At 49.2% G+C, this 12,446-nt stretch overlaps 1 protein-coding gene across 1 annotated transcript in view; it reads left to right on the top strand.

Annotated features, from left to right (window-relative positions):
• The window catches only part of SETX (senataxin), a 383,775-nt gene that overhangs the window by 340,429 nt on the left and 30,900 nt on the right, over positions 1 to 12,446 (top strand). The window contains 1 exon segment of the mRNA XM_029613495.1: positions 961 to 1,048. Within this exon segment, the coding sequence (XP_029469355.1) occupies positions 961 to 1,048 (88 nt within the window).

Below are 12,446 nucleotides of genomic sequence, written 5' to 3'. Positions count from 1 at the left end.
GTTCTACCTAGACCGTACAGCTGCCCACAGGAAGAGCACTCAATCATTTGTCTTTCCATCCTATCAAACTGGGGCAGCCTGTGGGTAAACAGACTCTCTTCTCCTGGTTGGCGGACTGCATATCCTTTTGCTATCAGCAAGCAGACATTCCACTTCAAGACCATGTCAAAGCACACTCTGTGAGGGCCATGGCAACTTCAGTAGCACACCTACGATCGGTGCTGCTTCCTGACATCTGCAGGGCTGCCACCTGGAGTTCTCTCCAAACCTTTACAGCCCATTATTGCTTAGATTAAGCCGGAAGACAAGATTCCATCTTCGGCCAGTCTGTCTTGCGCAACTTATTTACAACGTGACGTACCAACACCCTTCCGCCTGCCCGGTGGGGGTTCAGGATGCCCTAGGCCAAATTTCATCCCAGGCCTAGTGCTTTGCTCGCCTGCGTACATTTGGTGCATACTCGGATATCCTCAGCTCAGCACTCGCCCATATGTGAGGACTACCATCCTGCTTGTCCTTTGAGAAAGCAAATGTTGCTTACCTGTAACAGGTGTTCTCACAGGACAGTAGGATGTTAGTCCTCACGAAACCTGCCCGCCGCCCCGCGGTGTTGGGTTCGTAACGTTTTGTTATTTTATTTTCGGCACTACCTGTAGCTTTTTAACAAGACTGAAGGGGGACCCCTGCTGGCTGCAGGGTTAGTGCCATGCTGGGCATGCCCACTAGGTGCCAGTCAAAGTTCTGGAAACTTTGACAAAAGTGTTCTGTGATTGGGCTCCATCCTGTGATGTCATCCATATGTGAGGACTAACATCCTGCTGTCCTGTGAGAACACCTTTTACAGGTAAGCAACATTTGCTTTACTGCAGTTGATACCATCCATTGTCTGCTGCCAGAAGACATGTCGCCAGGTCCCTACAGAGGTTGCTTACAATCCATGCTTTTTATTTCTTTATCCAGGTTTTTGGATAGTCGGCAACGTCTGAATGTCACAATCACACGAGCCAAGTTCAGCCTCTTCATCATGGGCAGTTTGAAAACTCTGATGGTAAGCCAGCTATCTGAGTCCATTCATGAATGTCAACAATCCGACTCCTTTTCCCAGTGCCTGAGGTAGTCAAACAATGTATGTATAATGGAGTAGCACACAGAAAATATACTACTTATACAGCACATAAATGTAAAAAAATAATTTCCCCCATCCCTTGCTGGATTTATAATATGAACCTGCTGTCTTCTCTAAATTCATAAGGTGGTGATGAGAATATTTATCCATGGACAAGCAGGACTAATTCCGCCACACAAGAAGGTGATGTCACCAAATGGCTATAATGTGGAAGTGCTCTTCCAGAGTCCAGGAAAGCCCAATAGCTTTTCTGAACACATGCGGGTGTTTCTGCTCAGCCTATACTGCATAAGTCTTCTCGGTTGTTTTTCTCCCTACAGCTAGCTGCTCGCTGAGTTTTGGTTTTTTCTCAATATATTTTTTTTATTTGCGCCTTTCCATTTTTTTCTTCTCTATCTCATTTTTCTTGACTCCTGGACAAAAAAAAATACATTGTTAATTATGGGCCAGATTTTAAAAGGGTTACGCGCATAAGGTAAATGTGTAACCCTTTTTAAAAAAAAACCTGCGCGCACGAGCCTATTTTGCATAGGCTCGGCGGTGCGTGCAAGCCCCGGGACGCGCGTCGGGAGTGACGTGTCGTTTTCAGGGCGTGCCCGGGGGCGTGTTTCCGGCTCGGGGGCGTTTCGGGGGCGTGGCCGAGTGCCCCGACGGCGCGCGTAAGTTACTAACTTTTAAGATAAAGGTAGGGAGGGGGTTTAGATAGGGCCGGGGGGGGTGGGGGTGGGTTAGGTAGGGGAAGGAAGGGGAAGGTGCGGGGGGGTGTGAATGGAAAGTTCCCTCTGAGGCCGCTCCGATTTCGGAGCGGCCTCGGAGGAAATGCTGCTACAAAACCTTTCGGAGCGGCCTCGGAGGGAACGGGCAGCATGCGCAGGGCTCGGCGCACAAATGTGCACCCCCTTGCGCGCGCCGACCCTGGATTTTATAAGATACGCGCGGCTACGCACGTATCTTATAAAATCCCGCGTACTTTTGTTCGCGCGCATAGATTTGTAAAATCTATCCTATATTTTCCTTCTTCCTTGTTCTTCATCATGGCTAGAAAAAAAGCTTTCAAATTCTGTGCTTAAATGAAAGTAAAAAATGTCCATCCTCAACTTCCACGAGCTGTCTCCACTGTCTGGGTCCCTCACATGACGTGGGAATGTCCCTTAGAGCACTCTCATACAGGGAGTTAATGCTGAAATTTCAATTATCCTCTCCAGAGGGCAAGTAAAGAAGAAGTTCTGAGAGACAAGTATCTAAAAAGAAAAAGATCAGCCAGCGTCTTCTAGGATTATAACTGCGATTCTCTGGTCTCACGTGCTGAAACCAGAAAAGAGAGGAAACTATCTCCACCAACACTAATGAGGTCCAAGGGAAATAAAGCACCGCGCTGAGAATCCATTGGCACAGAAAAATCAGAACCACTACCATTCGGTACTGTCAATAAATGGTGCTGAAGCTACACTAACTCAGCACTGAAATGCTGCTACAAAACCTTGTACTGATAAAAATATGCCACCCATTTTGATCCCAGAATTGGACACCTCTTCAGTAATATTTCCACCTCCTGCATTTGAGTACCACCTATTTATGCAGAGGCTAAGGTTGGAATTTGTCCATGATATGAAAAATATTGCATTCACTCCACTTCCTCCTCCTCTTATGGAACCCATTTTGGAGAAGATCTCGAACCAATTAGAATCTCAAGCCTCCATTCTTCCAACATATCAAAAGGTTCTGCAAGTTCATCAAAAAAAATCTTATGGCTCAATCTCATAGAGCCATGAGATGGAGCCATGAGACATCAAGAGAGCCTTCACTACTAATCTCTAACTCTGACTACCTTAAAATCATCTGATGGCTTTGACTCCTTCCTTTCCTTATCCTGCTACACCACTTCAGAGGCATAAGTTTACACACACACACACACTCACCCCCACTAGCAGATGAAGACAGGACACACCTTTTATGTGACATCATCACTGCTTGTTACTATGGTGCAGCCCCAACAAAAGCCAGTAATCTCTGTTTCCAGCAGATGGTAGGATGTACTTTTTTGGTTCAGCAGAATATTTGTCTCCTAGCTTTAGGTTTATTCTCATCGCTGGCTTTTCTAACCAGTTCAACCAGCCCCGTAGGGAATTCGGTAGAGTTGAGAGGGTGAGGTATACTTTTTTATACCTTTTGAAGGCACCTCTGTAAAGAAAAAGATGTCCCTCTCTCCCTGTCTTTCTAATTTTTCTCTTTCTAGTAAAGTTTAAAAAAAAAAAAAAAAAGGTGTGTATCAGTGTGCTGGGCAGTTTTCATTGGCAACTGCTGAGTTAACCCACTGGAAAAGGGTACTTTTTTTTCTGGATGAGAGGTGGGATTTTGGACTGTTTGAGATTCTCTCCAACCTTTTAGTCTGTGCTGGTGTTTTAAACAACTGCAGGCAATGTCCTTAGCAGTGTTGCTGTCCTCTCCTGTTCAGTTTGTGAGAAGGCTAACTGTTATGGGGGAGGAAGGAGTAGGAGGGACCTCTAAAAACCTTGTTTTGGCCAGCACTAATGATAATGGTGAATCCTTGGTTTTATCCTTGAGCTCTGGGACAGTTTTTCTGAGTTTACCTTAGTTCAGTCTGCTGTTTCAGTTGGAAAGGCTGCGATTTTGAAATCCAGTGTTTCTTGTCTGCTGCAGTCTTTTCCTGCTCTGCACTCTGAGGAGCCTCTGTTTCTGACTCCTGTAGATCAAAATAATGTGGTATCGCCTATAGGCATCAACCTTCTCTAATTTTGGTGATATTTCTCCCAATTTTTTAAATTTTTACACCAGGCTTTATGTGCTATATAGATGCCTAATGAAAAGGAGGTCCCTTTCTCCCAGCGGGTCAGTGTCTGGTTCCAGGTGTTTCAACAGTCACACAGGTTTTCTTTGGATGTTTTTAGGTCTTGGGGTCTAATATTGCAGTCCTTTTTTCTGATTTAGAAGACAGCGGGGAAATTTCATACCTGTGATTCCCTAGATGATGGTGAATTATCTTCAGAGGGTACTGATAATTATCCATCTGTTTTACAAAGATGACATTTCCTCTTATTTCTCAGGTGGTCACATCTCTTAGGATGTCAAACTCTAAAGTGGAGGAAGTTCCTCAGTGGAATCCTATTCTCCAGGGTGTTCAAAAGTCTACTAAGGCCTACCTTGCTGCATTCCAAGGTGGAATGTGTCTGAACGGTATTAAAGCTTTAAATAAATCTATCTGCCACTGTATGCAATCTAGAAACTTTTTCAAATGGCATGGGTTGGTGCATTGGTTTCTACAGCATTTTAAAATGCTGATAAAGGACCCTGCACTCAACTATCCTCAAGATTTTTAAATTACAATTTTATTAAAGCACATTTTTACTTCCACAATGTTATCAGTACAGATTGCGATCCGTGGAGGTTATGTTGTTCAGGGACTTTTGCACAGGGTGCGGAAGCTCCCCGAAGGGCAGAATGTTGCTTGTTTGGAGTCAGGGGTCGTTTTCATAGCCGATGCCCTATATGACTTGATTACAATTTCTTAAAGGTGTGTTGCATCATCTTTCCTTCCAGATTAATAGAACTTGAGTACTTCCCATTCATCTGGATCAGTAAAACAGGATGATAAGGAAGGAGAAATATATCTTGCCTGATCCTTTCCTTGAATCTGCTGCAAGAGTCCAGGATTCTCCTTAGAAGTTGAGGCTGTGTGTGTACCTCGGGTTACAGAAATAGATTGTTCTCGTCTAGAGGACAACCAGCGGTTCACATATTTTTACCTTTTCTTGTTCCTCCTTATTAACCAAAATTAATTTTGGATGGTATTTTCTTGAAGGATGATCCTTTTTAAGTATTGTATTTCATTTTGTTTACAGGTTAATTTTAAGTCAGTTATTAATTTATCCTTTATTACTTTGACATAACAATATTGTTTTTTCCTGGAGCTGCATCATGGTAACAAGCAGTGATGAAACAGAAAAAGGTGTTTCTCCCAGGACAAGCAGGATGGTAGTCCTCACAGATGGATGACATCATCAGATGGAGCCCTGTCATGGAATACTTTAGAGTTTCTAGAACTTTGACTGGCACACTGAGCGTGCCCAGCATGCCACTAACCCTGTGGCTACACGAGGTCCCCCTTCAATCCTTTTTTTTCCGCGCAGCAGTTGCCTCGCGGTTCTTAGAGCTCTGTGTGAGTTTTCTCCTCAAATCTTTCCTCACGGAAATTTTTGAAGTTTATCTTCACTCTCCACCCCATCCGGGGTCCCCCTTCACACATTGACTCCTCCGTTTTTGGTGAGTTATTTTCGCGCTTTAGTGGTTGGTTCCCATTTATTCACCTCACGGTGACAGACGACCACAGACCGCACGCCGCCTAATTTTAACATGGCGACAGGTTTTAGGAAGTGTCCTGAGTGCCCACAGACGATGTCCATAATGGACCCACACACCGTGTGCGTCCTGTGCCTTAGGCCTTCCCATGATGTCCGTCAGTGCCTGAGCTGCGCCCAGATGACCCCCAAAGGCCGGCGTGCCCGCCTGGAAAAGATGTAGCACTTGTTTGGGCCCAAACAACCTGCTCCATCAACTTTGGTGCCGGGTGCATCGGGTTGAGGGGGTCCATCTGACTCTGGTCCCTCTCCATCGATACCCCGCCAGGAGGACCGAAGAACAGGAGACCGACCTTTGCCAGCATTGACCCATTCCAAGGCTTCCGCATCATCATCCTCTGCGCCGGAGAAGAACCGTGCATCTTCCTCTGTTGCAAGTTGCACCATGGGAAGCATCGACACTGGCACTGACTCGCATCCCCGTCCGGTGCCGGCACCGACACCGGAGTGGTATCTGCTTCCATCGAGCCTCCTCCGAAGAGGCCCCTGGGAGAGGAGCTCCCATCCTTCTTTGAACCCGGGAGCCCAAGGTGTTCCCCACCGGTAACAGTGACATGCACCGAACCCCCATGGATGCTCCGGTGATGCCTGCCTCCTCCTCCAGGGTCGCTTCTCTCTGCACCCCAGTTTAGAGAGGAATTGGACACCATTGTCCAACAGGCAGTGCTCAACGCCCTTCGGGGTTTTCAATCACCACTGACGCCTGCCCCCATACTGGCATCGGAACCGGCGCCATCCATGTTGTCACCCCTACTGGAAAGACTGGACGTCCTGCTTGATGCTCTGCCGACGCAGCTTGTACCAGCAGGGCTTCCGGTGCCCAGCCAACCAACGATGCCTCCTCCAGTCTTCATCCCAGTACCGGGCTCCTCGGAGGAGGAAGATGGGGCAGGGCCACCGATGCCAGATCCTGTACCCGGTCCATCGGGTGTTTTGGTGCTCTGGCGACCCTCTCAGGTCCCGGTGCCATTGGAGCCGGAACCACCATCGTCTGTGCCGCCATCGTCTCTCCTCGACCCAGGCACCCCCCTGGTGAGGAAGAGGGCCCCTATGACCCTTGGGAGGATGCATCCTCTGACCATTCCTCGGAGGCTTCAGAGGAACTGCTTTCAGAGCCTTCTCCACCAGAGGAAAGATGCCGCTCCCCCCCCCCCCCCCCCCCAAAGACCTCTCCTTTGCTAGCTTTGTAAGGGAGATGATGGAGACAATACCCTTACAACTTGCAACAGAGGAAGATGCCCTCCACAAAATATTGGAGGTCTTACAGTTTGTGGATGCTCCAAAAGAGGTCATGGCCATCCCAGTCCATGAGGTCCTTCTCTACCTCCTGCACCATCTCTGGGATCATCCAGGTACTGTACCTCCAGTCAGTAAAAAGACCGATGCCACTTGCCTAGTGCAACAGGCCCTGGGTTTTCAGAAAAGCCAGTTGCCCCACCAGTCGGTGGTGGTGGAGTCAGCCCAGAAGAAGGCCAAGAGGACCCGCCCTTATTCCTCTGTCCCTCCGGATAAAGACCAAAGAGCCCTAGATGCCCTTGGTCGGGTTTTCAAGGGTTCTATGCTGGTTGCTCGCATAGCGGCATTCCAGCTTTATATGACCTAGTATAATCAAAACCTCTGGAAACAAGTTCTAGAGTTTTCGGAAACCCTGCCACAGCAGTTCAGGAGGGCCTGGACTCCATAATCCAAAAGGGATTGGAGGCCGGAAAGCATGAGGTGAGGGCGGCTTATGACACCTTCGAAACGGCTTTGAGAATCTCGGCATATGGCATCAGTGCCAGATGCTGGGCCTGGCTTAAGGCCTCAGACCTTCATCCTGAGGTACAAGATAAATTAGCAGACCTCCTCTGTACAGGAGAGAACCTATTTGAAGACAAAATCTGTGACGCAGTAGCCCAACTCAAGGATCATCATGCAGCCCTGCATCAGCTGTCTGCTACCACTGAAGCCCCCTCAGTGGCCCATCGAGGTCCACGTAGGGACACTAGGAAACAATTCTATAAGCCACAGAGATACTATCCCCCAGTATCCCATGCTTGTACAGCTCGGCCCTCTCAGAGAGGCCATCCTCGCCAGCAAAGGGCCCCTAGGGCACAGCCTGCTCCCCAGCCTAGCCCTGCAGTGGGGTTTTGACTCACATCTAGAGAGCAAGTCGTGATGAACAAGAAAATGAGAACCGCCTTCAGGGCGAATCTGCCTGAAGGCAACTGCTTTAGCCACAGGGCAGGTCCGCAGTCCTGGAACAGAATGAAGCACCACAGATGACCTTCTACCCGCCTGATCCGTTTTGGGTCTGTGAATAAAAAAAAAAACACTGAATCTGCTCTGATGCTCACATGCTGAAATAAGAGGCCGGAAGCCTCAGACCCCTTGGGAGCTCTCGCAACCAACTCGCTAATGCGAAAAACAACGAAAAAGGCAAAAACGAAGGCAAGGCAAAACAAACGCTTGTAATCACTGTCGCAAATACTAGGCAACGACACCCACAATTTGCTCAAAATCTCGTGGGTAATAGGTAATGTATATCTGGCTCAGGAGCGGATCCGCAGGCCCACCCCATGATTAAGCAACAAACCAAAAATCTCCCTATGGGAAAACCCCAGCCATGGGCCCTCATGAAGAAGGAGAACTCGGATAGCTGTCTAGCGACCGAAGCCTACGAAGCCCCACGCGCCCTAGCACTTTCAATAAATTGCAAGATGTGCCCATTCGAAACAGGTCCCCCATTCCAACCCAAACCTGCCAGGAAGGACACAATTGTGTTTGCTGATGCCACATAACTGTTCCAGGTGGACGGAGCTAAGGATGCCCAGAGCAGCTTCCATGCTTCCGGGAATTGAAGCTCCAAAGGAAAGGTGGCTCCGGTGCTCCATGCTGATCCGCTTCTGGTGCGAGCTCCCAAAACAAGGCCCATTTGCAGCGAGAAAGAGAATCAGTCACAGAGTTAGAGACCCCAGGAACATGCCGAGCCCTTACAGTAATATTCAACCCCATAAAGCGCAGCACAAACTCGCGCAACAAATCTGACACCAGTATACACTTCACCAACTGCTTATTGATGACTTCCGTGACACTCAGGTTGTCACACCAAAACACTACCCTTCTATCTTGGAGACGCGAGCCCCACAGGAACACAGAGATGACAATGGGGAACAATTCCAAGAAAGTAATATTCTTGGTAACCCCAGCATCCTTCCAGTCCTCTGGCCAAGGTGCCACACACCAGGTGCCCTGGAAGTAGGCACCGAAGCCAACAGATCCAGCAGGATCGGTAAAGAATTCCAAGTCATGGTTCGAGACTGTCTCGTTTTGCCACAAGAAACGGTCCCAGATCCACAAATCTTCACGCATCCGTTGAGTTATGTGAATGTGACGACCATTCTTTTGCTAACTGGCCATACTGAAGCTCAACCTGCGCAGAAAAACCCTGGCCATAGGGATTTCTCAGCAAGCAAAATTCAGACTGCCCAGTAGGGATTGCATCTGACGTCAAGTTAACTTTTTTGCAAGCAGCGTCCTGGACACGAGATACCTCATAACTGCCACTTTTTCCGCCAGCAGCCGTGAAATAATCTCGATCGACTCCAACTCAAAACCTAGGAAAGCCAGCTGAGTATAGAGGCCCTCTGTCTTGCCCTCGGCTATGGGGATACCAAAATCAGAGGCAGTGCTTTGAAAACAGTGCAACAGGTGCAGGCAAGTCGATGAAGACGAGTCACCCAGAAACAGAAAGTCATCCAGATAGTGCACAATGTTCGTTACACTGGCCCGTTCAGCAACCACCCAATAAACAAACGAACTAAAGACTTCAAAGTAAGCACACACAATGGAACACCCCATTGACAATCATCTATCAAAGTAAAATGTGTCTTGAAAATGAAAACCCAACAAGGAAAAACGCTCAGGGTGAATAGGTAGCAGCCTGAAGGCAGATGCGATGTCCACTTTTGCCATCAGGGCCCCCACACCGCAACGACGGACTACCGTCGACTCGAAGCATACCGCACAGTGCAAAGATCTCTGGGAATGTAATCGTTGACCAAATTGCCTTCCGGGAATGAAAGATTATGAATCAAGTGAAACTTTCCTGGTTCCTTCTTCGGCACCACCAACAAAGGCAATAAAATCATGTCAACAAATGGAGGAACCAGGAAAGGACCAGCAATCCTCCCCAAGTCAATCTCATGTTGCAATTTAGTAGCGACCACATGAGACAATTTCCAAACCAATTGACAGTTCTGTCCCCGCCAACCTCCACAGGACCCGCAAAGGAAATATGAAAACCGTGTTCAAAACCGCGAAACAAGAGAAGCATGGCCTCCACTTTAGCATACCTACCCAACCACAGCGACATGACCGTCAAACGGATGGGGGATGTAAGCCCTCTCCACTACTTCATTTCGGGGTGCTTTTGGCAGCAACACCTCCACCACTCCTGACGCCAGATCACTTCGGACATTTAGAGGTGGTGTGACTCATCCCACAGCTGGAACACGCATGTTTAAATTTGCAGTCGGGGAAGTTGCAGGCCGAACGGTTGTACCTCCAGCACACATACGGGAAACTGACCCCCGCTCGACTGCCACTTGCCAAACCCGCTACAGCCCGAAAGGACCGCATGCCAAATCCACTGGAGACTCCGCTAGCATCAGCTCCGCAGGAAGACCCTGCCTTAGTGCTCATCTGGGTCAACCACAGCCCGATGTCCCTAGTATCCCAGGTCATGAATTTGTTGTCCTCCATCTGATCCCTGAAGTGCTCATCATAATTGAGCCACAACCATCCTTCGCACAGCCAACTAGCTGCAAGAATGGTGTCAGCATACGCGATTAGAGGCCCGTACTGGGCAGAGTCACGATGACCCACCACACTGGCCAACCGAAGGAAGGAATGAATCCAATTGACAACATTGCGAGCCACCCTCCATTGAGTACCCTGAAATCTATCAAACCCCCCCCCCCCCCCCCTTTTTTCTTCTTCTCCCTTCTCTTCCCCCTGCATCCCTTCAGCAACTGGAAGATATCAATGTACTTATACTGTCTGATCTTCTTTCGAAGAGACTTAGGAACATCCTCCCACAATTCAGACAGGCTAACTAGCATAGGCGCCCCCCTCACCTGCCCCTTCCCGCCGTACACCTTTCTCACTAGAGCCCACTATCGAAGAGGCAGAAGAGGATAAAGAAGAAGAATTCGAAGAACTAGACCGAGAGCATTTCTTTTTATGCCGAGACTTCTCCCGTTTCTTAGAGGCTGAGGAATTAGTAGCCAGCGGCTCAGAAACCCCCTCCTGTGAAAGAGAAGCCTGTTCGCTCGAGCTGGCAACCCCACCACTGGGGTGATCTGATACCCCAATACCAGTAATAGCATATGACTCACCAGGCTGCTCGCTGGCAAGACCGGTCTCACTGGGATTTGGAAACATGGAACCAGACATATTTGCCACCACGGAAACAGGATCATTCCGCTGTCCTTCTTGTCGCAAAGGTCCAGGGCCATCGACCGACTCCCCAACTGGATACATCTCCGAAAAAGGAGGAGCAGCAGCAACTGCAGGCCCAGAAGACCCCAAGACCGCTGGACCCCCAGGAGGACCCTCGGAGAAGAAGGGCCAACAGCAAGGGCCCATATCAAAAGAAGACAAAGCTGGAACCCCCCGCCAAGAGCCGGAAGTAGCACCCCAAGGGGACACTGGAGTAGGAGGAAACCTTCCCTGAGGATAACCGTATCAAGGAGCTGGAGGCCCCTCACCTCAAGGTGGAAAATAAGGATCCGAATTCCCTGGGACCCCACTGGCACTACACCAGTCATTCCCAAAATGAGGACCTGGAGCGAGACTAGGATCACGAATCCCAGAAGACACCTCCCCCCTAGGACAAGGAAGAACCCACTGAGGTGGCCCGCACCATTCAGCCCGGCCGCTGGGACCACCACGATCCCCACCCGGCACACCCCCCACCCCCCTGGGCCCTGGATCTACACCAGGAACCAGCCTCAGTTGAGGATTTATAAGCACATTTTCAGGCACTGTGTTTCCCCCAGCCTCAGCACCGGACAGCTCCGTGTGCGAAGCTGCTGCTGACACAGCCGTCAGCAAAGGCTCGGGAGACTCGCAAGACAAAGGGCGAGGCAGCCGAAGCACCCGCCCTCCTCTAGACTGCCGCGGCCTTAACGCTGCATACCCAGGACCGCGAGGCCCTCCCCCTGGGACCGCCCGCGTCGGCACTCACCGCTGCCGAAGCAGCTCCAAAGCCCAGAACGCCCCAGAATGCGGTAAGCGGAGTGAAGCAGGGTTGCAGCGAGAGGTACAGCAGCAGGCAAGTGAAGCTTGCCCAGCAGCGCGCCAGGGAGACCATACCGACTTCTCCCACTCCCAGCTACCCCCAGGCATGCGGGAATCAATCAATTCCCCAGCAGCAGGTGGTTTGAATTCAAACCACCAACAACCCTAACTTACAGGCTGCAAGCAGCCCAACGGCCACAGGCCACAACAGCTCTTCCCACCCACCCCCACCCACCCACTAAACCTGATCTGCCAGGCTTACATAAGATCAGATCAGGCAGGTACAGAACCTTCCTGACCTTATATAATCTTTAAAAGCCTATTTATGTTTGCAAGAGCCTACTTCAGTACTCTGGCTGGAAAAGTTATAAAGTTACAGAGCAGAATTTCAGCCCACCACATTCTCCAAAAGTTAACGCCTCAGTTGATTTTCCTTTTCAGACATATCACACATGGACATCTCTTAGAAATAACAGCAAAAAAGGACCAAATGGTCCATCCAGTGTGCCTAGCAAGTTTAAGGTAGTAACTGCCACTCTGTGCAAGTTACTCCCATATTTCTCATAAGGGTAGTAGCTGTCACTTTGTGTAGTTATCCCCAAACCTTATGATACCCATAAAAATTTCAGCTAGTAATGTTTTTTTTTTTCAGGTGATGAGCT

The sequence above is a fragment of the Rhinatrema bivittatum genome, chromosome 8, assembly GCF_901001135.1.
Source record: "Rhinatrema bivittatum chromosome 8, aRhiBiv1.1, whole genome shotgun sequence".
Lineage (NCBI taxonomy): Eukaryota > Metazoa > Chordata > Amphibia > Gymnophiona > Rhinatrematidae > Rhinatrema > Rhinatrema bivittatum.
Note: the sequence above shows the minus strand (reverse complement) of the source record. Positions and strands in the feature narration are given on the sequence as shown.